Source organism: Hemitrygon akajei, chromosome 7, assembly GCF_048418815.1.
Source record: "Hemitrygon akajei chromosome 7, sHemAka1.3, whole genome shotgun sequence".
In the NCBI taxonomy this organism is placed as follows: Eukaryota; Metazoa; Chordata; class Chondrichthyes; order Myliobatiformes; family Dasyatidae; genus Hemitrygon; species Hemitrygon akajei.
In genome coordinates, this window is record NC_133130.1 from 70,035,210 (window position 1) to 70,061,758 (window position 26,549).

A 26,549-nucleotide genomic window follows, 5' to 3' on the forward strand; every position below is an offset into this window, starting at 1 on the left:
ACAGGGGGAACGTACAGACTCCTTACAGACAGCTCTGGAATTGAACTCTGAGCTCCGGAACATCCTGAGCTGTAATAGCATCGCACTAACCGCTACGCTACTGTGGTGCCCTAATCAAGAAAGCGAAGGGAGTTTAGGGCAGAGTTGGAGGGGAAGTTGATGAAATTAATGAGCTTAGCCTGAGTGCAAGAAGCAGCACCAATGCATTCATCAATGTAGCAAAGAAAGAGTAGGACCATTACAAATGTAGGTTTGAACCATTGACTGTTCCACATGGTTGGTGAAAAGTCAAGCATAGCAGGGTAACATGCAAGTCCCCATGGCTACACCTTTTGTTTGGGAGATTGGTATGGACTCACTTATCACTCGGCAACTTGTACTCCTCCCCCTTCCCCCACCTTATTCTGCCTCCTTCCTGCGTTCTTTCCAGTTCTACTGAAGAGTTTCAGCTCAAAATATTGACTGTTTCTTCCCATAGCTTCTGCTTGACTTGCTGTGTATGTGCTGTTCAAATTTCCAGCATCTGCAAAATCTCTTGTGTCTCTGTTTTGGATTGATATTGTTCACTGAATTTTGAATTGTGTATTAAAATAGCAGTTATGCATTAAAATAATTATTCTTGTCAAATGTTTATATCCTACTTCTGAAAGGAGTTATTTTACATGTACGTGGTTTACAGTTAGTCCAATTTGATCATTAAAAAAGAAAATATGGCATGAAACATTTTATCTTTGTCATGACTTTATTTTATTGAATTATTATTTTCACATGACTTTAAAGACAGCACATCATTGAAAAATTTTCTTGGTAGATGAAATGATTTTTTTAATTTCAGAAAAAGTGCAAATAGTCTACAGAGTAAACTGGCAGTTTTGTTCAAATCACTACTAAGTTTGTACCTTAGACAAAGGAGGAAAATAAGTCTCATTCATCTTTTGGTTGTTGCCCCAATAGGCTTTGTTAGGTGACTGGGGTGAATTTGATTTACTGTTATTTTATTTCAGAACAATTTGACAACATTCAGTTAATATTATTTACTTGTCATTGAACAGGCCCGTGTTTTGTACAACTTCGTAGCTGAACCTGGAAATGATGAACTGACAGTCAACGAAGGAGAGGTCATCACCATAGCCAATCGGGTAAAACTCTTTTCTGAATAGTTTTCTTTACTTTCATTGGTTTCTTCCTTTTGTTCTGAAAGCCAGGACACCACTTGAGTTTTTGATCTTGCTGCCTGTGGAAAGTCTACTCTGCTGATAAGCGCACATAAATGCTGGAGGAATTCAGCCAATCAGGCGGCATGTCTGCAAGGGAATATGAGATTGATGTTTTGGGCCATGACCCTTCATTGGGACTGGAAATGTAGGGGGTTAAAGACAAAACCAAGATTTATATCAATGCATTATTTCTTGTGTTTATACTTTGCTGATAGCTATGACTTTATGATGTATGCCTTGATAGTTGACTCTCCTTGTTATAAATATTCCTTCAACATCAAGAAATAAAGGATTCAGTGATATCCATAACATAAGTAAAGTAAAATAAAATAATTTAGGAATTCAGCAGGACTATGTCAAGGGAGGGTGACTTTTGGATGTTATAGGGAGTATATTGAAAACATCAAGAAATTGTTGTAAAATACAGATCTGAACATTTTTTCCTTTATATTTAGAAAAACAGTCCCAATAAGATCTTAGTTTCAATAAATTAACATTTTAAATTAAAGAAAGTTCGTCCTTTAGGTTCCAGTGCCTTTTTGAAATGCATATCATGATCATTAGCCTTTACATTTGTCTATCAGTTTCCTGATTTTATTTTGCACTGAATTTCATTACTTATGTGCACTTCTTTGCTTTTTGTACTACAATAAATAACTTGAGGCCTGAAGATAACACTCACCAAAGATTCCATCTTTTCATATTTCTCTAAGATTGTTTTGGTGTATAATGACCTTATAATTCTGATCTGATTTTTTAACTTCAATTTGTTTTATTTGTCAATAGATTTACATATACATTAACTCTTATTTCTACAACAGCTTCTGCATTAATTCTACTATATTTGCACTTAACTTCCTGTATTTATCAACACTTCTTTTGTATTTCATATATTTTGATTGAAGCTGTTGTATGTAGGACTTTTTTCAAGAGATATGCATATTATTCAATAATTGAACTGAATTTTTTCAGGTTGAAATACAGGTTTAACTTTCAATATGGAATGAAGGACATTAAGAATTTTTTTTTAAAAAATCAGTATTTTTGTTGATAAGCTGACAATACAGAAACATTTGTCAATAGCTTACATAAATGAATAGAAAGCAAATTCACTGGCTGCATTGCGAGTTGGCTGGAAAGGAATGAGACTTGTCAAGTGTATAAATGTCAGTTTGTGTAAGAGTAGGAAGTTCACTTGCAGTTTTGTGTAATTGGTGAGAAATACTCGGTGTAATTGGTGAGAGTACAGAAACGGACGGAATCCCGGGTGCCGCCATTCAGCTGTTTATTTATGTAACAGATTTCCCCCCAAGCCATTGGACTACCAACCTACTGACCTCTGCTGTGCCTATTGTCCTGTTTATTTGTTTATAATGCTTGTACTGTTCTGTGTACAAAGTACTTTATGTAATCCTGGGTAGGTTGGTAGTCTAGTGTAGTTTTTGTGTTGGTTTCGTAGTTCAGTGTAGTTTTTGTATTGTTCATGTAGCATCATGGTCCTGAAAAACATTATCTCATTTTTACTGTGTACTGTACCAGCAGTTATGGCTGAAACAACAGTAAAAAGCAACTTGGCTTGATTTGAATCTGTGCTCCAAGAAGAGCCAGTGACTTAGGAGAGATCAACAAGAAATGTAAGAAAAGACATAACATTCATATAAAAGTAGAACCGTGGAATTAATATAAGGCTATTATACCACCTGTAAGCAAAATGGCAGAGGGAAAAATCAGGAGCATCAGGGCAAGGGTGCAAGGTTCCCATTAAAATAAAATGAAACTGACTAAAACAGAAATTTTAAAAGAAAGAGGGGCAGCTTAAAATTGTGTGGAGGCAGCAGGATTGCACATGGAGGAGTGTCCAGGATTTCTCTGCATTGCAGCTCTTGCCTCATTAGAGCTTTGTACACTTATGATATATGCTATTTGCCTTAAATCTAAAGCTTAGTACTCTTGCTATTGATATTTTTCTCTGTTGCAAAGGTCAATAAATATGGTGGAAGTGGATCACCTCTTATGTTTTCACTGTTAAAGTCCTCTGTAGCATTTTTATTGCCACAAATATTTTAATTAACAATATTGTTTCTTTCTATATTATTAGCAATACATTTTCAGTAACTTGAATGTATGTCCTTTATTCGACAAAAATAGACATGGTACTTCTTGAATTTCAGGAAATCAGTTGTTTCTACCCTTTACATATTTGCACCTTTCCATTGACTGTATGCTATTGATTTTCCTCGTGATTTCTAGTCTTGTGCTTTTTAACAAGCTCTCCATCCATGCTGCTTTCTTTGTCACCAACTTGCTGTGTAAAATTTTCTATATGTCAATTTCCCAATAAATGCCTTTGGAAAATTCAAGTAGAGTAGACAGACTTGTGCTCTTGTAACAATCTTTCAAATGTTTTATTAAATTTGGTAAACATCTCCCTTTGATAAAATCTTGTCTGCATACTCATTTGATAATTTTCAACTTCTGTGATAGTAACTTCCAGCATTTGTTTCATAATTGAGCTTAAGGAGGACATGAACATTACCCTCCGTTAACTATTTATATGAAATATGCTTTTTCCCCAAATGAATGCATATGTGAGAACCCAGAAATTATATTTCCAATATTTCTGCAGCCGCCACCTTGAGAAGCTCAATATGAAGGCCATCAGGCCAGAAATTAGTTAACAATTTGTTAAATTAATAATTTAGAATTATTGCTTTCTCCAATCCCTCTTATGTCACTGATTGCATTCAATCTTTGGTTTCCCATTATTTTTATCACTTTGTGTCTTTTAATGGCCAAATTGGTACAAGATGTCAGAATAGGCACAAATGTGTTTACTATTTTGGCCATTTACCTTTTCTGCAATGTAATTTATTCTGGCATGGAATTTAAATTATCTATTATGTGGTTGGTAGAACTCTGCGTTCTCTGGACATTCTCCAGGCTACAGCTGCAGATTGTCCACTTTGTACACAAGTTACATTCTCCTGGAACAATTATTGCATGACCCGATTTACAAACCCATTTCTCTTGATTGAAACCATTGTAAAGTACAATTACATGAGAGGCTTTCCATATTAGAGGTAAGGAATCGGTTTGTGCTCCTTGTTTCTGATTTCTACCTATTTTAATTCTGCCTACTCAAAAAAAATCCAGTCATTCTCATCTAAATTTATAACCTATGTAAGTTGAACATAGAATGTTACAGCACATGACAGGCCCTTCAGTCCATGATGTTGTGCTGACTTTTTAACCTACTCTAAGGTTAATCTAACCCATCCCTCCTATATAGCCCTCTAGATTTCTTTCTTTCATGTGTCTATTGATATAGAGTTTCTTAAATGTCCCTAATATATCTGCCTGTACTACCACCCCTGGCAGGGCATTGTATGCACCCACTGCTCTCTGATTTTTGTATTTCTGCCTTTAAGACACCTTAAAATTGCTTGGGAAAAGTGTTTGAAACCCCTTTTTACCGGGTGTCTCTAGAGGGGCAGCTCGTTAACCCCTCGCTAACAGCCACTGGACTCAGCGGTGAGAAAACTACCTTTCTCAGCTCCGTACGTCTAGGATGGATATGACTTGGGTTCCACCAAACCCAGGGTGTTTGGATGTCTCGCCTACCCAAACCTTGATCTGTGTGAATACTGTGTAATTACTGTTCCTGTGGAATCGCCCATCGGCAAGAAATAACAGACTGTCCACAGCATACAATTATAAAGAAAGTATGTTTACAAATTTCAGCTTTATTGAACAGTTAGTAGGAAAAAGAAAAGGGAAAAAAATAAAAAGGGTGCATTACAGTTAATCCAGTCAAAATGTACACAAGTTGGAGCTCATCTTGAAGTTGTCTTTAACTCACGCACTGGACCCTACAATGAAAGGGGCCCATTACAGTCTGCGTGAAAGCCTACACTATCTTCTGATTGTCACTGGAAATCCATCGTGAACAAATGGGCTCCTCCAGAGTATTGGTCTTTCCTCCTTGAAGCCATTCATTTGCACAAAGTGCCTTGTGCAACAGGGACAGCATCCTCAGCCATCTTCACTCCTGTCCTCTCCCAGCTCCCACCATAAAGACCTCATCCCTCACCGGTGTCCATTACAAAACTCTTTCTGCACAGTATTCTATAGAACCTTCTCCCAGTTTCACCATCCTGATTAGATGACATCACATCCCCTTTAGCTCAAACCCAAACATGCTGAAAGCAGAACAGGCTTCTCTTCAAATCTACTAAAATGAAACACCTACAGTGCAGCAGTAAAAATCTTAACCAGGGTGTTACACTCTTTCCCCACCAAAATTAGTCATGTCCTCATGACTTTGAAATTTATCAACCCATCTGTATTAACAGTTTTCAAAGGAATTTTGTGACATCAGGACCTCCAGTCCATTTGTAAATAGTAGTGACATATCTCACTGCGGGATAGGTGCAACACTGTTCCTTCAGTGCATCATAGGCCAGCCTATCTGGGGGTTTCCTGACCCTTTGAGACTTCCTTATACCATCTTTGGCTCTTCCATCTTCAACCATTCCTTGTAACCTTTCCTGTCTACTAGAGGGTGCCTCCCCCTGCCTGTCACTCGTGTCATCTGGTGGCTCGGTCCCCCTGCTCCGTGACTGAACTTGGTCTCCTTCAGTTTAAGCAGGTGCTGACAAACATCTTCAACCTCCACTGGTGCTAACCAGTGAGACTTCTCTCAGAAAGGGGTGTTCTCAGTTGCTCTAATAGTGTGGCAAGTAATCCTGGAGTAACCAACCTCAGGCTCGTCAGTAGAAAACACATCTTCATGTCCCAACACCTTCTCAGTTAATCTCCTTTTCCATTTGTTGGGCATTCCAGCAATCTTGGCATTGGTATTTCCTGTCACACTAGCTACTCCTCCAGGACCTGACATGACAGGTATAGACTGGGTGTACCACACAGTTCCTTGTTTCTGCTCTTCATCCTGCTTAGGAGGAACTTGTACCTTCTCAAAAGCAGCCATGAACAGGGTGGATGGATAAGGTTTTCAAAAAGTTCTCTCCTTGTATGCTCCCATGAACCTTCTCAGAACAGCAATATTTGTTTCCACAAGCATGGAGGCTCCACCCTTTTCAGCTGGGCCCAGGCAGACCAACACTGCTGTTTCAATAGTCTCAGTTACTCTAACATCTGTTTCCAAAAACTCCAGTTTCAATGACAAGCAACCATCATATGGGTACTCATCAGTTACTAAGCAGCTGAATCTCAAGGGTACTGAGTGACGTCAATGGTAAATGTGTCAAATATCAGTTGTAAAAGGATCTAGAAAGCAAAGTAACTTGAAAACCTGTGTTAAGTATGGCTCTAGTGTAAGCACCTTCAATCCATATGGCTACATCAGAGCTTGGTCCCACTAAACCTTAAGGAATAGTGTTTTGTACTTTAGTATTTCCCTTGAGACACTGACGGGAACGTATCCTCTCCAAAATGCCAACCCACTCCTCACTGGGTCCCTCCATAGTGTTACCTCTTTCCTTCTCTGTTTGATTAACCACTGAATAACTTTCTGAAGGTTTTCCTGCCCTTCACACTTCCACTTGCAATGTTCATCTTCCCCATAGTTGTAATAGAAAATACCAGTCACTTCCTTTGTCAAGAGACTCTGCTCAGTAACAGCCTTGGCCTTGCTATGTCCCACCAGTGGGTTTGGCTGAGGACTTGTCCTGGACTCTCCCCACTATAGGAAACATTTTCTTCACATTCACTTGATTCAGACATTTCAATACATTATTCAATAGGTTGCAATGAGATTCCCTCTCATTCTTCTAAACTCCAGTGAGTATAGTCCCAGAGGTATCAAATACGTGTCCCTGGGATCATTCTTGTGAAACTCCTCAGAACACTCTTCAATGCCAGCACATCTTTTCGTAGATGAGGGGCTCAAACTATTCACAATACTCCAAGTATGGTCTAAATGATGCCTTATAAAGCCTCAGCATTACATCTTTGCTTTTGTATTCTAATCTTCTCGAAATGGATGCATTTGCCTTCCTCACCACCGACTTAACCTGCAAGAAGACTCCCAAGTCTCTTTGCACCTCTGATTTTTGAATTTTCTCCCCTATTTAGAAAACAGTCTCCACCTTTTTTCCTTTTGCCAATGTGCATGACGATGCACTTACCTACATATTATTCCATGCCACTTCTTTGCCCATTGTAACAATCTTAAGACTTTCTGCAGACAGTTTGCTTCCTCAACATTACCTGCACCTCCACCTTTCTTTGATCGACCAAAGTTGGCCACAAAGTCATCAATTCCTTCATCCAAATCATTGACATACAGTGTGAAAATAGATGGTACCAACAATGACCCCTGTGGCACACCATTAGTCACTGGCAGTTAACCAGAAAATGCCCCCTTTATTCCCACACTTTACCTCAAGACCAGTCAGCCAATCTTCTACTCATGCTGGTACTTTTCATGTAATACCATTGGCTTTTAACTTGTTATACAGCCTCATGTGCAACACCTTGTCAAAGGCCTTCTGAAAATTCAAGTTAACAACTTCCACTGACTGTCCTTTGTCTATCCTGCCTGTTATTTCCTCAAAGAATTCCAACAGATTTGTCGGACAACATTCCCCTCATGGAAGCCATGCTGACTTTGGTGTAGTTTTTCAAATGGCTGCAAATACCCCGAAACTTCGTTCTTAATATTAGACTCCCAACAACTTTCCAACCATAAGTTAGGCTAACTGGCATCTAATTTCCTTTGTTCTGACTCCCTCCCTACTTAAAGAGTGGATTGATATTTTCAATTTTTCAGGCCTCCGGAATCTAGTGAATCTTGAAAGATCATTACTGATGCCTCCACAATCTCTCCAGCTACTTCTTTCAGAACCCTGGAGTGTAGTTCATTTGCTTCAGCTGACTTACCTACCTTCAAGCTTTTCAGCTTTTCAAGAAACTTCTTACTAATAACAGCAACACTCACTTCTGCCCCCTGACACTCTGGGATTTATTGCATTCAATGGTGATCTTCCTTGTGAAGACTGGCGCAAAATACTTATTGAACTCATAAGTTATTTCTTTGACCCCATTACCACCTGTCCAGCATCCTTTCCAGTCATCCAAAATCAAATCTCACTTTTTGTATCCTCTTTATATAATTAGCTAGATAACCTTCATATTTTATTTTTGCTCTTTTTTTAGTTGCCTCCTGTTGTTTTTATTTAAAGCTTCCTAATTCACTAAAACTTCCCACTATTTTTTGCTATATTATATGCCCTTTTTTCATATACTGTATTTGACTTGTCAACAATGGTTGCCTCATCCTTCCTTAGAATACTTCTTCATCTTTGGGATGTATTGTTCCTGTGCCTTCTGAATTTGCCCCATAAACACCAGCCATTGCTTTCCTGGCATCATCTCTGCTAATATCCCCTTCCAATCAACTTTGGCCAACTCCTCTGTCATGTTGCTGTAATTCATTTTACTCCATTGTAATACTGATACATCTGATTTTATCTTCTCTTAAACTGCAAGGTGAAAGCAATCACATGATCACTACCTCCTAAGGGTTCCTTTACCTAAAGCTTCCTAATCAAATCTGGGTCATTACATTACACACAATGCAGTTCCCCTAGTGAGCTCAACCACAAGCTGCTCTAAAAAGCCATCTCATAGGCATTCTATAAACTCCCTTTCCTGAGATCAAGCGCCAACAGGATTTTCCCAGTCCACCCATGATTTTTATTGCAACATTGCCAGTTTTGCATGCCTTTTCTATCTCCTGTTCTACTTTGTAGCCCCCTTCCTGACTACTGTTTGGAGATCTGTATATAACTCCCATCAGGTTCTTTTTACCCTTGCTGTTTCTTAACTGTACTCCAAGGATTCGACATCTTCTGATCCTATATCACCTCTTAACAAGGATTTGATTTCATTTTTTACTAATAGAGCCATTTGAAACCCCCCCCCCTCCATTCCACCTACCTCCTTGCCTGTCTTTGGATACACTGTGTTTCCATAGATGTAATGCCGTGTAACCAATTTTCCCCCTTAGAATCCCTGATCCTGGCACTTGGGAGGCAACATACCATCCAGGTTTCTCTTCCACGTCCACAGAATCTGCCTTCACTACTGCCCTCCTCTTATCCCTCCTTTCCCTGCTGAGCCACAGAGCCAGACTCAATGCCAGCAACCTAGTCACTGTGTTGTCCCCTTGCAACAGTATCCAAAGCAGTATACTTATTATTGAAGGGAAAGGCCACGGAGTTGTTCTGTGTCGGCAGCCTATTTTTTTTCCATCTTCCGACAGTTACCCAGCTACCTGCCTCCTGCAACTTAGGGGTGACTACCTCCCTGTAGCTCCTATCTATCTCCACTTCATTTTCCCATATGAGCCAGAGGTTATCCAGCTGCAGCTCTAGTTCCTTTACGCAGTCCTTTAAGGAGCTGTAGCTACAACTTTATTGGCTAGGAGAGCCATTTTGCTTAAATGGAAGGATTCCAATCCACCTACTGTCCTTTTTTGGCTTTCCTCCATTATGTCCTGTTTAAGTTTAGAGAAAATAAGAAGTCAGACATTGGATACATCCTTTAAATCTGAGGAAACTTGGCGACCCTTTATTCATTATTTTCATAGACTCTGACTTATGGCCCTTCCAGTTACCTTTTTGAAGTTTTGGATTTGATCAGAAAGTTTTTCCTTTTTTCCTGCTTTTACCCTCAAGATGAACTGCTCAGTTTTTCTTTTTCTTTTGTGTTTTGGGTTTTTTTACAATTAAATTTCAATTATAAAAGTTTACATCTTTTTTCTTCTTGTTATGGATAAGAGGAGAATCCATTATCTTTTTATTATATACTATTAGATTAATTCAATGTATGATCGTGATAATTTGTATTTTTCCTTTTATTTGAATTGTTATTGATACAGATTTTTGAGACAATTCTCCTCTTGTTTATATAGATATATGTACTTTTTTTATTTAACTAATAAAAAGATTGTTAAAAGAGCTGTAGCTTAATGTACTTCATGCAGATGTAATTATCAGGGAAACTGGAGCTGTCCCAAATTTCCCGTATCTCACACAAGAAACATATTGCCAGCTCTGGATACATTCTCTGCGTGCTAGCTATGTACGAACAGAGAGAAAAAAAACTTACCAGAAACTGACTTTCTTACTTGGAACCCCTGCATGTTCTTGTCAAAGGCTGTTCTCACCCCAGTCTGTTGAACCAAAGCAGGACCACTCAAACTCAGGCCCACTCACACTATGGCAGCTCCAACAATGTCTGCTCAGCTTACACCTTCTTTCTTTTATCGGTCCTGCAATGATTTCACCCTGCCAAAAGGAAGCTGAAAGCTTCTGAGGTAACACGAGTGAATCTGCAGATGCTGGAAATAAAAAAAAAAATGAAGTCCCTCCCCTCCCCCCACTTCTTATCCCCCCTCGACCATCCCATGTTACTTCACTCCTGTTGAAGGGTTTCGGCCTGAAATGTCGTTATTACCTCCTCCCATAGATGCTGTCTGGCCTGCTGAGTTCTGCCAGCATTTCGTGTTTTTTACTGAAAGCTTCTGAGCTCTTTATAAACTTAGTGCTGTGTCACCATTGAATGACCTCGTGCTGATTTCAGCCCATCAAAAGAAATTTGAATGCTCCCAAGCTCTTTTTAAACTTCAAGCTGCTTCACCAAAGAACGACCTCTGCTGAAAAGGAAGAAAGCTGGAATTAGTTATTGAAATACTTTGGATTATGGCTGTTTTAAAATATTTTTGGTAATTTCTTCGGTGATTTTTAAAAAAAAGTCAGCTCAGAAATATAGGATTCAGAATTAATGCCGCTGCTGTTTTCCCTGGCAGAGAGTACCTTAATTTTTTCTTCATTTGTTGGAGGGGAGCTTATTGGCTTTGACCTCATGCATTCTCAAAGTAATTTTGACACTGAAAATTCAGTGCTATAAAACTGTGAACTGTGAATCATCCACATCTTCTACTGCCTTCACAGGAAGAGAGAAACATGATTCAGAGAGAATCTCACTTCCCTTTCATGTGGGTGACCCCTCAGGTTAGAACAATGACCTTTACTTTTAGATTCACCCACTACTGAAACCGTTGTCTATCAGGATTACACAGAATTTTAGTTGGTCCACTACAGTGGCAAACATTCAAATCTGGAAGTCAGTCAGTGTATGATGGGAAATATAATACTGAAAGATGAGAACTCGTGCAGTACATTAAAAAGCCATGTGATTTTTATGATACAAGAACATTGAGATCAGTTTTGATGCCATATTTTCCACGAGTGTAGACTGACGATTGTTGCTGCAGTGTCTTTTTATATTATTTAATCTTTATAGGCCAGTTATTATGTAACATAATTATGGGGAATGTGCACTTTTATCCAAATTACTTGCAGTACATGTAAGTCTTTGAGCTTGTTACACAGTTAAAAAAAATCTGTGGATGTGTTATTATAACACAGTTGTTCAACCATTAACCAGATGTGCACTGTGCTTGCCACAGTTAAGGTCAGCAATAGTAACTGTGAGCCTTTTCAAGTCAGATCAGGAGTAAAACAGGGATACGTGATTGCCCCAACTTTGTTCACCATCTTCATTGCGACAATCATCTACTTCATCAAGGACGACCTACTCCCAGGAATCTACAGAACAGATGACAGACTTTTCAATCTTGCCTGTCTCAAGTCCAAAAACAAGACATCCATGAGTTCCCTCATCGAGTTCCGATACGCAGATGACAACAGCGTTGCAGCTCTCTCAGAAAAACACCTACAACAAATTCTGACTGCCTTCAACCGTGCATACACGAAACTTGGACTTACCATTAATTCCAAGAAGACTCAGATCATCTACCAACCGTCACCAACTGAGACAAATTGGATAGAACCATCAATTCAACTTGGCGAAACAACCCTGGAAAACGTGGACCGCTTTCCGTATCTTGGAAGTCACCTCTCCTCCAATGTCGACCTTAATGACGAGATCCAACAGCATCTTAAATGGGCTGGAACAGCTTTTGGACGTCTCCGAACAAGATTCTTTCATGATCGTGACATCTGAACAGACACAAAAATGTTAGTATACAAAGCAGTGGTGATCCCAACGCTCCTGTATGCATCAGAAACCTGGACAACATACCAACGACATCCTAAGGCACTTGAAAAGTTCCATCAACGCTGTCTTCGAAACATCTTAAATATCAGCTGGGAAGATAAAAGAACCAATGTTGGCATGCTAAATGAAGCAAAAACAACAAGCATTGAACCCTACGTCATCAGGAACCAACTAAGATGGAGTGGTCATGTTGTTCGGAGAAAGATGAACGTCTGCCCAGACAAATCTACTCCCAGTTTAAAGAAGGCAAATGTAAAAGAGGCGGACAATGGAAGAGATTCAACGATGTCTTAAGAGCCAACATAAAGAAATGTAACATTGACATTAACAATTGGGAAACCAATGCCAAGGACAGGAAACTCTGGTAAACCATAATCTGAGAGGAACAGCAACTTTCGAAGCCAACAGATGTGCAGAATTAGAAGAAAAGAGAAGAAAATGGAAAGAGAGGCAGCAACAACCAAAACCCAATCTGCCATCTGGAACCACCTGTCCTGAATGCAGAAGAAGTTTCAAAGCCAAGATTGGACTCGTAAGCCACTTGAGAGCCCATAAATAGATCAACAGAACGAAGACCATCATCCTTGACCTCGAGGGATAGCCACAATGACGACTGAGATATGTACTGGTGTATATTGGATTGTCCCAGATTAAATTTACATTTCACGTTGTCAGATAAACACGTATTACAAAATTGAAATAGTAAATTGGATCCTTGTTCCAGGTTTAATCTGTTTCTGTGACTGTCAGAAATTCCAAAAATTAAGAGTGATGCTGATAACACATACAAAATGCTGGAAGAACTCAGCAGGCCAGGCAGCATCCATGGAAAAGAGTACAGTCGACATTTTGAGCCAAGACCCTTCATCAGGACTGGAGAAAACAAGATGAGGAGTCAGTTAGAAGATAGGAGTAGGGGAGGAAGAAACACAAGGTGATGGGTGAAACCCGGATGGTGGGGGGCAAGGCTGAAGTAGAGCTGGGAATTTGATTGGTGGAAGAGATACAGGGCTGGCGTAGGGGGAATCTGATAGAAGAGGACAGAAGGCCATGGAAGAAAGGGAAGGGGGAGGAGCACCAGAGAGAGGTGATGGGCAGGTAAGGTGAGAGAGGGAAAAGGAATGGGGAATGTTGAAGGGCGGGTCAATGCTGGAAGATCAAGAAATCTATATTCGTGCTATCGGTTTGGAGGCTACCATGACAAAATACAAGATGTTGCTGCTCCAATCTGAGTGTGCCCTCCTTGTGACAGTAGAGGAGGCCATGAACTGGCATATCGGAATGGGAATGAAAATGGTGAAAATGGGTTGCCACTGGGGGTGATGAGGTTGGAGGAACAACACCTTGTCTTCCATCTGGGTAGCCTCCAACCGGAAGGCATGAACATTGATTTCTCGAACTTCAGGTAATGTCCCTCCCCCTTTCACAATTCCCTATTCCCTTTTCCCTCTCTCACCTGAACTCTTTACTTGCCCATCATTGCCCTCTGGTGCTCCTCCCCCTTTTCTTTCTTCTGTGGCCTTCTGTCCTCTTCTATCAAATTCCCCCTTATCCAGCCCTGTATCTTTTTCACCAATCAACTTCTTAGTTCTTTACTTCACCCCTCATCTCCCCTCCTCCCGGTTTTACCTATCACCTTGTGCTTCTTCCTCCCCCAACTTATAACTCCGACTCATCTTTTTTTTTCTCCAGTCCTGATGAAGGGTCTTGGCCCAAAATGTCGACTGTACTCTTTTCCATAGCTGCTGCCTGGCCTGCTGCATTACTCTAGCATTTTGTGTATGTTGCTTGGATTTCCAGCATTTGCATGTTTTCTCTTGTGAGTGATGCTATTAGGTTGTCTCTTAGCTGCAGAGGCTTAAAAGTTTCCATTTCTTGGCAATTAATTCTTTATGACATTAAATTCTCAAATGTAGCATGCTTATTTTCAGAACGTAGGTGGTGGATGGTGTGAAGCAACAAATGCTCAGGGAGTGACAGGACTTGTTCCAACAGACTATGTGGAGGTGAGTATTACTCTCTTAACATGGCCCAAGTGCTGGCTCTTCTCTATGTAGAGGAAGACGACATCAATCTAAATTTCCTATTCAATAAGTAGCTGAAGAGATCTTTTATTGACCTGTAATCTTTCATTGTTTTTTATCCTCAGTAAATAGCAGTGGAAAAGGAGACTGCAATATGGTATGGGTTTGTGCTACAAACTGCATGCAATGATAGCTTCCAATGTAAGTCTATTAGCCTACCTTCAGTATTCAAAGATAGCCCTTTGCCTGGCCCTGCTATCAGCATCCTAAAGGATAACATTAACTGAAAATTCAGCTGGACCAGTTATGTAAAAATAGTGGGCTGCAACAGTAGCTGCAAGAGGAGGCTGGGTATCTTGTGAGTCAGTTGCCCAGATACCTTCAAAACCCTGTCACCATTTACAAACCAAAAGTCATCAGTGTGACAGAATGTTCTCCATTTGCCTAGATGAATGCAGCTCCAACAATTCTGAAGCTCAACATCCAGGACAAAGTAGCCTGCACTGCAACTGGATAGTGGAGATAATGATATGTACACATATTTTCTATTAAACAGTATATGGCAGCAAATGCATAGAAGCACAACTGCCTGCTAATTCCCCTCAAAGGCAAACACCATCCAGACTTGGAAATATATTACAGGGTCTAAATTCTGGAACAACAACCCAGAAGATTCACTAGTATCTTTCATAAAGGATATTAAGCTCAGATAAGAACTCTGACCAATGAGGAAGGTAGGAGAGTGAGGAAAATTGATTAGTTTCAAAAAGTAATGATTAATATGATGGACTAACAAGTCTGCTCTCCTGTATGCTATTGACCTTAGTAATGTGATAGCATATGTTCAACAAAAACACAGAAAACCCAATCAATGCTGGAAATTCAGAACAAAAAACGGAACCTCGGTTACTCAATGGATGAGGCAGCATCTGTAGTAAATGAAGTGTTCATAAATGGAAGGAATACAGATGTTAATGTATTGTGACAAGCAACATAGGAATACAGGTTCAAGGTGAAAGGCTATATTTACATATTACCTTTAATATTTTTCAGGACATCCCAGCATTTCAGAATGAAATTCTATTCACAGAATATGACGGTAAAATTGTGAGCATCAAGTTCTCATAGACAGGAGTGCAGTAATGACCAGACTCTGTTCCTTGATACTAGTTAAGGGATATAAATTGACCATAATGGTAGAAATAATTACCCTGCCTGTCAAAGAAGTTTGAAATCTACTTGTGTTATCTGTTGTGGCATAAAAGTCACCACTTCTGATATTGCAACTCTCTCTCTCTCTCTCAGTATTGCATTGAAATGTCAGCCTAGATTTTTTTTCTGCAAACGTAAATGATCGCCGATCTGCTGTCAGTTTCGCTGAAGGGGCATTGTCTGGGAAACTGGTGGAAGCAATTACTGAAATCTCAACCTTTTCAGTTATGAAAATATGTTCCAAGCCTCCTAAAATCTATCCTTGCTGTGACAATTGCATGACATTGTTCACAGGAATTAATTATTTAGGAATTACTTTCCTGAAGTTTTATAACAATTAATAAATTATTCGAGATTGTGAGGGAAAAGGCCATTTAGAGCCACTTTACTGTTGGATTGAAGATTACTGAGGTAATTTTAGAGCAATAAACTTTATGCTTTGACTTTCAGATTATTTCAGGAAGTGGAGCAGCACAGAGTCAAGCAAATAACCTTGCAGCGTTTGATCCCTTCTCAACGTCTCATGGTGGTGCAGGATTCGGAAGTTCATTTACCCCACAAAATAATAGTCAGGTACTGCATTGTTTAACTCAAAAAAAAGCTAAAGCTCCTTGTGATTTAATCTGCAAAAAGTTAATGAATTACCAGCTGCAGTTTGTAAATAATGAGTTTTACTTTTGCTAAAGCAAATATCTCATTTGGGTGTTAACAAATATTTATTGGCATCTCCGTAGAGCAAGGGGTTTAGATGTGGTAGAGTTTGTTAGGTGTGTTTAGGAAGGTTTCCTGACAAAACATATAGATAAGCTTATAAGAGGAGAGGCTGTACTTGATCTGGTATTGGGAAATGAACCTGGTCAGGTGTCAGCTTTAAGTGGGACAGCATTTTGGAGATAGTGATCACAATTCTATCTCCTTTACCATAGCATTGGAGAGGGATAGGAAGAGACAAGTTAGGAAAGCATTTAATTGGAGTAAGGGGAAATATGAAGCTATCAGGTAGGAACTTGGAACCATAAATTGGGAACAGATGTTCTCAGGGTATGTACAGCAGAAATGTGGCAAATGTTCAAGGGATATTTGTGTGACGCTCTACATAGGTATGTTTCAATGAGACAGGGAAAGGATGGTATGGTACAGGAATCGTGGTGTACAAAAGCTGTGAAAATCAAGTCAAGAAGAAAAGAAAAGCTTAGTACAGGTTCAAAAAACTAAGTAATGACAGAGATCTAGAACATTACAAGGCTAGCAGGAAGGAGCTCAAGAATGAAATTAGAAGAGCCAGGAGGGGTCGTGAGAAGGCCTTGGCGAGCAGGATTAAAGAAAACCCGAAGGCATTCTACAAGTATGTGAAGAGCAAGAGGATATGACGTGAGAGAATAGGACCAATCAAGGACCAGTGACAGTGGATAAGTGTGTATGGAACCGGACGAAATAGCTGAGGTATTTAATGAGTACTTTGCTTCAGTATTCGCTACGGAAAAAGATCTTGGCAATTGTAGGGATGAATTACAGCAGATTGAAAAGCTTGAGCATTTAGACATTAAGAAAGAAGATGTGCTGGAGCTTTTGGGAAGCATCAAGTTGGATAAGTTGCCGGGATCAGATGAAATGTACCCCAGGCTACTGTGGGAAGCGAGGGAGGAGATTGCTGAGCCTCTGGCGATGATCCTTGCATCATTAATGAGGATGGGAGAGGTTCCGGAGGATTGGAGGGTTGGGGTTGTTGTTCCCTTATACAAGAAAGGGAGTAGGGATAGCCAAGGAAATTATAGACCAGTGAGTCTTACTTCAGTGGTTGGTAGGTTGATGGAGAAGATCCTGAGGCAGGATTTATGAACATTTGGAGAGGCATAATATGATTAGGAATAGTCAGCATGACTTTGTCAAAGGCAGATCGTGCCTTATTAGGCTGATTGAATTTTTTGAGGATGTGACTAAGCACGTAGATGAAAGTAGAGCAGTAGATGTAGTGTATACGGATTTCAGCAAGGCGTTTGATAAGGTACCCCATTCAAGGCTTATTGAGAAAGTAAGGAGGCATGGGACCCAAGGGAATCTTGTTTTGTGCATCCAGAGTTGGCTTGCCCACAAAAGGCAAAGAGTGGTTGTAGAGGAGTCGTATTCTGCATGGAGGTCAGTCACCAGTGGAGTGCCTCGGGAATCTGTTCTGGGATCCCTTCTCTTTGTGATTTTTATAAATGACCTGGATGAGGAAGTGGAGAGATGGGTTAGTAAATTTCCTGATGACACAAAGGTTGGGGATGTTGTGGATAGTGTGGAGGACTGTCAGAGTTTGCAGCAGGACATCAATAGGATGCAAAACTGGGCTGAGAAGTGGCAGATGGAGTTCAACCCAGATAAGTGTGAGGTGGTTCATTTTGGTTGGTCAAATATGATGGCAGAATGTAGTATTAATGATAAGACTCTTGGCAGTGTGGAGAATCAGAGGGATCTTGGGGTGCGAGTCCATAGGACACTCAAAGCTGCTGCGCAGGTTGACTGTGGTTAAGAAGGCATACAGTGCATTGGCCTTCATCAATCATGGGATTGAGTTTAAGAGCTGAGAGGTGATGTTACAGCTATATAGGACTCTGGTCAGACCCCACTTGGAGTACTGAGCTCAGTTCTGGTTGCCTCACTACAGGAAGGATGTGGAAACTATGGAAAGAGTGCAGAGGGGATTTAGAAGGATGTTACCTGGATTGGGGAGCATGCCTTATAAGAATAGGTTGAGTGAACTCGACCTTTTCTCCTTGGAGCGGCGGAGGATGAGAGGTGACCTGATGGAGATGTATAAGATGATGAGAGGCATTGATTGTGTGGATAGTCAGAGGCTTTTTCCCAGGGCTGAAATGGCTAACACAAGAGGGCACAGTTTTATGGTGCTTGGAAGTACGTACAGAGAAGATGTGTCAGGAGTAAGTATTTTACGCAGAGAGTGTTGAGTGCGTGGAATGGGCAGCCGATGATGATGGTGGAGACGGATACAATAGGGTCTTTTAAAAGACTCCTGGATAGGTACATGGACCTTAGAAAAATAGAGGGCTATGGGTAACCCTAGTTAATTTCTTAAGTAAGTACATGTTCGGCACAGCATCGTGGGCAGAAGGGCCTGTATTGTGCTGTAGGTTTTCTATGTTTCTACCTCAGGATCTATCCTGGGACCAGCACATTGATGCAGTCATGAAAAAGGCAAACTAGCAACTGTATTTCATAAGGAGTTTGGTTTGTCATCAAAGACTAGCAAATTTCTGTAGTGTTCAGTGGAGAGCATTCCAACTGATTGCATCACAGCCTAGTATGGAGGCTTCAATGCCAGATTGAAAGAAACTGCAGAGGATTGCAGACTCAGCCAACTCCATCATGGGCACAACCCCCTCCACCAGGAGGAGGTGCCTCAAAAAGTCAGCATCCAGGTAATGTCCTCTTATCATTGCTATCATCAGGCAGGATCCTGAAAGCTCACACTCAACATTTCAGGAACAGCTCTTCCCTTGTGCCATCAGATTCCTGAAAGGTCCAGGAATGCAACCTTGCCATTCCCCCTTTTTCTTTTGCACTATTTAGTTAAGTTTTGTATTTCATAGTTATTTTTATGTCTTGTACATTGCTGCTGCTGCTGCGAAACAACAAATTTCACAAAACGTATCAGTAAATAAACCTGATTTTGCTCTTAAATAGGAATTAACAGTTGGAATTATTTGGTGGGAGACGTATCTTTTTCCTATATCTGTACCTCCCCGCAGACACAGGGATCTGCTAGTGGAGAAAATATTTTTGCTTGTACAATCAAACAAACTGCATTTCCTGGAAGGAAAAGGAACAATATTCTGGAAATAGCATATCAGACAGCATCTGCAAGGAGGTCAGATGCCTTGGAGAAGTTTAATTATTCTTGGAACTCCATTTGTTTCAGCATGTTAGGAACGTAATGAACTGCTTCCTCAAGGAAAAGTTGAAAGAGATTGTGAGCTTACCTATCACTGGATACCCAGTTTATGATCTGTGGTAAACCCCAAACCCTCAGAGGTTGATGAGAGAGACCTTAGTAATGATAATATCAGTGAATGGCAATATTCATTGATACTGCAAACAAACCTGAGATAGAAATATAATGGCACCCATTTGTAGTTGTTGGTTCAATATCCTGCAGTTTTCTGCTGAGCTGTAAGGTGTGTGTTCCTTTCCCACACAGACTCAATGGTAGAGATTCATCAGGACCTGGTCAGGGATAAAGCATTTGAGGATAGGCAATAAAGACAAGTGGGCCCCACTCCAGTAATTTAAAATTTGTGATTTGCTACTTCCTATATTGAACTTCCTGGAATAAATTACATGCACGTCAGTGCCAGTTTGGATTTAAGAAATTAGAAACTTTGTTGTTATTTCTCTTTACTGCTTTTTATCCTCTGAAAGATGATCTTTCAAAAGATGGGCTTTCATTTTGCAGTGTTGCTAATCATCTGGTACAAAACTAGGAATTGCAAGTTAAAATTCTTGATTCAATGTAAAATCATGTACAGAAATCAAAATGGAGTTCAGAAAATAGAGTTGAAGAGAAGTAATAAAGTAGAACATGTGGTTTTATTTCTTCAGAAGTAAATCAAGCCTGGAAGGCTTAACTATTTTGATTTGTTTATGGAATAAATATCTGAACTTTGTATTGATGTAAGCATGTCATGAAGGCTCTTTGTGAATTACATGTGAACTGAATTCCATGGAAAGGCAGGGTAACCAGAAAGCAGCTGCTTGAATTGTGTTGTTTTCTTAGGGCTTAGTTTGTTATCTGCCGTGCCATATAATATAGGCGATTATGGTCTTTCCATGACATTACTCTTCATGGCAAACTTTTCTTCTGATGTGGTTTGCCATTGCAGTGTCCCCAGCCATCATCAATACTCTTCAGAAATTGTCTGTCTGGCATCAGTGGTTTCATAACCAGGACTTGTGATGTGCACCAGCCGCTCATACGACCATCCACCACCTGCTCCCATGGCTTCATGTGACCCTGATCAGGGGCTAAATAGGTGGTACACCTTGCCCAAGTGTGACCTGGAGGTTAGTGGAGAGAGGGAGTCCCCTGTACCTCCTGTGAAAGAGGTGTATCACCACCTTGCCACCTAATTAGGACACGTGTACCAATAGCAGAATGTGCTGTCCAGTTGTTAAAATTATAATAATCTCATTTGGTGTTGGTGCAAAATCCAAGCATTATGGTTGACAAATCATTTTTTGCTTTGTCATTAACTTTTAAATAATTTATATTAACTTGATAGGCACAGAACATCACTGATCCGTGGTCTAACTGGCAGACAAGCTCAGCTGGAAACTGGAACACAGATAATGCACGTAATAGTGGAAATGCCTGGCCGACAAATACAGAGAGTTCTAATGCACAGAGCAGTGGCAATGGCGGTACAGGTGGCTACGGTCATCCGCAGGCTTACCAGGGTCCAGGTCAGTGTTAGTCATGCATATCACTTTTGAAATAATTTTTGGGACTTGTACCCATATTATTTAATGTCTATGTTTGAGAATGAATATAGCTTCAGTAGCTTACAAATCTTCTCTGCAAATAATGATCTACAAAGCTGGTGTGGTACTAGAGTGATGTGGAAATAAATATATGAATAAGGGGTAAAATGTATGTTCTTTTCAGATGACTCCCTCAAACAGTGAAGGCTGGTGTATTTATGAAACTGTTTTCTGGTAATTAGCAATTTATGACAGTTCTGTTACTTTTGGAGACTTCTATTCAGTGTCTCAGTACCTGCAAAGGAAGTGCTATCCATCTGTTCATCTGTACCCACGTTCTGCCTACTCGTCTGTAACGCTTTAAGTTAAAGCTTGTCATTTGGACATCAAGAAAATTTTCAAACATGGCTGAGTTCAGATCTGTTTGCACACCTCACCACACCACCACTCTCCACTTCCATTGTTCCCACATCTTTGATTTCCAGATTAAAAACTTCCTTTGCATTTCTTCTAATATCCTTTATAGAGCCTTAAAACACTACAGCTCAGAAACAGGCTGTTTGGCCCATCTAGTGCATTCCAAACTATTATTCTGCTGAGTCCCATCCACCTTGACCATAGTTCTCTATACCATTCCCATCCAAGTACTGAACCAAACTTTAAATAAATGTTGAAATTGGACCTGCATCCACCACTTCTGCTGGCAGCTCTTAACACACTCTCACCACCTTCTGAGTGACGAAGTTCCCACTCGTGTTTTCCTTAAGTATCTCACCTTTCGCCTTTAACCTCTGTCGTCTAATTTTAGTCTCACCTAACAGTAGAAAAAGCCTGCTTGCATTTATATCTATATCCCTCATAAATATGTATATTCCTATCAAGTCTCCCTTTATTCTCCTATGCTCTAGGGAATAAAGTCCTAACCTATTTGACCTTTCCATATAACTTGGGTCTCAAGTCCTGACAGCATTCTTGTAAATTTTCATTGTACTCTTTCAATCTTATTGACAATTTCCTGTAGCTAGTTGACCAAAACTGCACACGATACTCCAAATTAGTCTCCCAACCATAAATTATGTCAGCTGCTTCCGTCTATCAAATGGAACCACAACTTTAAAGCCAGGACCAACAGGCTACAGGACAGCTTCTTTCTACAAGCCATTAGACTTACAAATTCACATGTTTGTACATTGTGATGGAGTCATAATGCTAAGATTTTTACTCTACCACGTTGTGGGACGGAGATAAGATTTAAATAAGTTCAAAAAGCAAATTTTAAAAATTAGGCCTCACCAACATCTTATACAACTTCAACATAACATCTCATTCCTGTATTGATACTTTGATTTGTGAAGGCAATATCATCTACTTCAATCTGTGCAGCGTTTTTATTGATCTTACTGCTATTGGACCTTATCTACACAATTTACACTGTTCGTAATTTTATATATCATATTCAAATTTTCCCTTTGTATTTGTTCCAAATAGCACCAGTCTCAGCAATCTCTCTGTGCTGTTAAAATTCTAAACTCCTGGCACCATTCCTGAAATCTTTGTTGTCTTCTCCAGTGACAATACATCCTTTCTGCAGTGTGGTGGCGATCATATAAAATGTCTCATAGACCTTAGCCCCCTAACCTACTTTCACTACCAACTTCAGCAATCTGTGGCTTTGTACTTCTCTTCCTTTGCAGTTCTCGGCACATTTCCTTCTTTTGTTTGGCCACCACCAAGTCCTGGTTATGCAACCACTGATTCCAGACAGACAATCTCTGAAGAGTATTGATGATGGCTGAGTTGTTTTGTAATGGCTTCACACTTCTGCAGGTTAAATTCCATTTCCAACCTTTCTGCTTTCCTGACTAAAGATTGATATTTTCATTTGTAAGTCTTTCTCACTGCTATCACACCTACAAAAATCATTATAATGTTTTTTTGTATATAAATAATTTGATATATCCTTGTAAAAATCAAGATGCCAAGCTTTTGTGTCCTGTGGAATTATGAAAATTGTTAAAATTGTGACGGAATGCCTTGCTATCTGAAAATAATTTTTTAGGTTTTTAGTATAATATCTGTTCATATTTACAACAAAAAGTCTTCATTATCGTTTTCAAAGTGTGATGCAATACAGTGAAATGTACATGTCTTTCCATATTTTGTTTAATAACCTTATTCTTACAATCTGAAGTTTGTATTTTAGCAATATTTTCAGTGCCATGATTGCTTTGTTGGATGGAAAAGCAGTGATTGATTAGTGATGATCATAATTCTGTTGGAAACCAAGGTGGGGCAATTTGGTGTGCTGGATTATTGTTAGGATATCACTCCTAGTCTATCCTTGAGGATTAGTTTTGAATACTGGGTAAATTTATGTTTGGAACAATATTCTTTGCCCTCAAAATTGTTTTAAGAATCAAATGCCACTCGTAATTCAGTTAGATTGCAATAGTTCCATTTAATATCAGAGAAATGTGTACAATATACATCCTGAAATTGTTGTTCTTCACAGACATCCACGAAAACAAAAGAGTACCCCAAAAAATGAGTAACAGTTAAAACGTGAGAACCCCAAAGCCCCCCTTACTTGCCCTCCCATGTACAAGCAACAGCAAAGCAATGACCCCCCCCACCCCACCCACTTCGATCTAAAGGCATCAGCACCCTCTAAACGACCAAACATACAGTGGGAAAGACAATGATCCGCAGTACAAAAAAAACCCATCATTCACCTGACTATTCGACATGCCACAGGTTCTCTCTGTCTCTCCCTAATAAAGGGAAAAAGAAGTGTCCTCTGTCACAGTGAGACAGGAGACATAACAAAACAATTCGCTGATACACAGTGGTAAAAGTCTGGTGCACCACTTTTTTTTCTGAATTCTCCGCTTGGAGAATTGGCAATAATCTCTCGCCCACCAATGGGAATGAATGAGAGAGAGAGAGAGGGAGAGAGAAAGAAAAAACAAGCCTAGCCAAGTACAGAGCATCTGACAGCTGATCGAATGTTCCATGCTCTTCATTTGGTGGCACCGGCTTAGAATCAGCCCGTCAACAGGGCCGTGAGCCCCTGGAGCGGGTCTCACCACTGCAAGGAACAGAAGTCTGAGTGTATCTCCAGGTCAGGATCTTCAGCAGGACTCCCATCCACCCTGAAAAGGAAAAGGAGAGGTTTCAAAGGTAGAAATTAAGCTATTTTTGCAGATGAACATGAAGGGGCCTCAATTTATAGTCATTGTACTTCCCCCTTGCCTATGTTATAATAAGTCTTGAGTCCCAATTTTGGAGTTGCACATTTCAAGTATACACCTTTCAACTGACAAAGCTAAATGTAGTGCCATGAAGAATCTCAGCTGTCTGCAGATGATTTGCAGAACTGCTCCGAGATGCAGGTGGACTAATTGGCCTTTTCTTTTTAACTTGACCTTAACTGAAAGAATGAGAAGAGACAATGCAAACTGAAAAAAACTGCTGGAAGTTGGAAATTGCATTTGTAGAAAGCCCCTGCATGCATGACTCCTCTTAATTCAAGTTTGTTTTATCTCCTCTAGGTGTTGCGGATGATGATGAGTGGGATGAGGAATGGGATGAGGCCAAGGTATCTCCAAATATTTTTCCACGGACTGAAACGGAGTCACCGGAGACAGCTTTGGCTCGTGGAAGTCCTCGTAATGCTTCAGTGAAGATGTCACTCAACAGGTAAGGTAAATTAGTAACAGGGACATGTTGGTGTGCTCGTTACTAAAGCAGTGAGAAAGAGGTTTTCTCATGAGATGAATAATTACCCAAGTAAAATGTGCCAAAATAATTAAAATGAGAAGACTGTTTAATCTTTTGACCTTGGTCGATAGTGTTGGCTCTGTGTGTGAGACTGTGTTTAGATATGAATAATAAGATGGTGTTTGATTTAAAGAGAAGCATTTAGCAAGGAGGCTAAAGGAAGGTCTTGCTTTTCTTTAGATATTTCAATCTTGTGCTGGTGTTGCTAGTTAAAATGTGGTGGTTGGTCTCATTGCTGCTTTATATTGAAATCTGACTAATTAAAAAAAAATAAACAAAAGGCCATGTTAGTTTTAAGTATGATTATCTGGGGGAAAATATAGATGCATAATCCAAATTTGTTTTTTGTAGATTTCCAACATTTTCCAAACATGGGCCTGAAGTCTACCTACTTTCAAAACAACCATTAAAAACTGATGAGAAGATCATGGTCCATGTAAGTTATAGCAGCAATTGGATAGGAAAAGTTATTCCTTAAAGCAGTTCACTATTGGTTAAGAATGTAGTTAAAGTAATTACAGAAACTTTTCTGTAAATTCAGTTTGAACTAAGGCAAACAAATGCATGACTTGGTATCTAGGTAGGGAAAGAAGAACCTGTGAAATGAAAAAATACTTCAACCAGTTTTTTTATCATGGCTAAGGCAGCACAATATCTAAGAAAAAAAGTCCATTAGACATAGGAGCAGAAGTAGACCATTCAGCCCATCGAGTCTGCTCTGCCATTCCATCATGGCCGATCCCATATCCCACTCAACCCCATACACCTGCCTTCTCACCATATCCTTTGATGCTTTGACCAATTAGGAAACTATCAACTTCTGCCTTAAATATACCCACCACAGTCTGTGGCGGAACATTCCACAGATTCACCACTCTCTGGCTAAAAAAATCCTCCTTGCCTCGGTTCTAAAAGGTCGTCAATCAAATTGAGGTTGTGCCTTCTGGTTCTAGATGCCCCCACCACAGGAAGCATCCTCTCCACATCCACCCTATCTAGTCCTTCCAACATTCATTAAGTTTCAATGAGATTCCCCTGCATTCTTCTAAATTCCGGTGAGTACAGGCCCAAAGCTGCCAAATGCTCCTTGTGTGTTAACCCCTTCATTCCCAGAATCATCCTTCTGAACCTCTTCTGGACTCTCGCCAATGACAACACACTCTTCCTGATATATGGGGCACAAAACTGTCAACAATACTCAAAGTGTGGCCTGAGTAGTGTCTTGTAAAGGCTCAGCATTAACTCCTTGTTTTATGTTCTTTTCCCCCCTGAAATAAACACCGTTCAAACATGGCTGATCCTTTTTTTCTGTCCTCCTCAACCCCAGTTCCTGGCCTTCTCCTCGTAACCTTTGATGCCATGTCCAATCAAGAACCTATCTCTGCCTTGAATACACCCAGTGATCTGGCCTCCACAGCTGCATGTGGCGACAAATTCCACAAATTCACCATCCTTTGGCTAAAGAAATTTCTCGGCATCTCTGTTTTGAAAGGGCGCCCCTCTATCCTGATGGTGTGCCCTCTTGTCCTGGACTCTCCCACCATGGGAAACATCCTTTCCACATCTACTCTGTCAAGGCCTTTCAACATTCGAAAGGTTTCAATGAGATTCCCCTCTCATCCTTCTGAATTCCATTGAGTACAGACCCAGAGTCATCAAACATTCCTAGTATGATAACCCTTTCATTCCTGGAATCATCCTTGTGAACCTCCTCTGGACCCTCTCCAATACT

At 40.1% G+C, this 26,549-nt stretch overlaps 1 protein-coding gene across 1 annotated transcript in view; it reads left to right on the top strand.

The window, feature by feature from the left end:
* snx9b (sorting nexin 9b) overlaps positions 1-26,549 on the top strand; it is a 119,377-nt gene that overhangs the window by 22,760 nt on the left and 70,068 nt on the right. The window contains exons 2-7 of the mRNA XM_073051145.1: positions 1,053-1,139; positions 14,255-14,329; positions 16,010-16,132; positions 20,839-21,019; positions 24,589-24,736; positions 25,169-25,253. Coding sequence (XP_072907246.1) covers positions 1,053-1,139; positions 14,255-14,329; positions 16,010-16,132; positions 20,839-21,019; positions 24,589-24,736; positions 25,169-25,253 — 699 coding nt within the window. The remainder of the gene's footprint in view (positions 1-1,052; positions 1,140-14,254; positions 14,330-16,009; positions 16,133-20,838; positions 21,020-24,588; positions 24,737-25,168; positions 25,254-26,549) is intronic.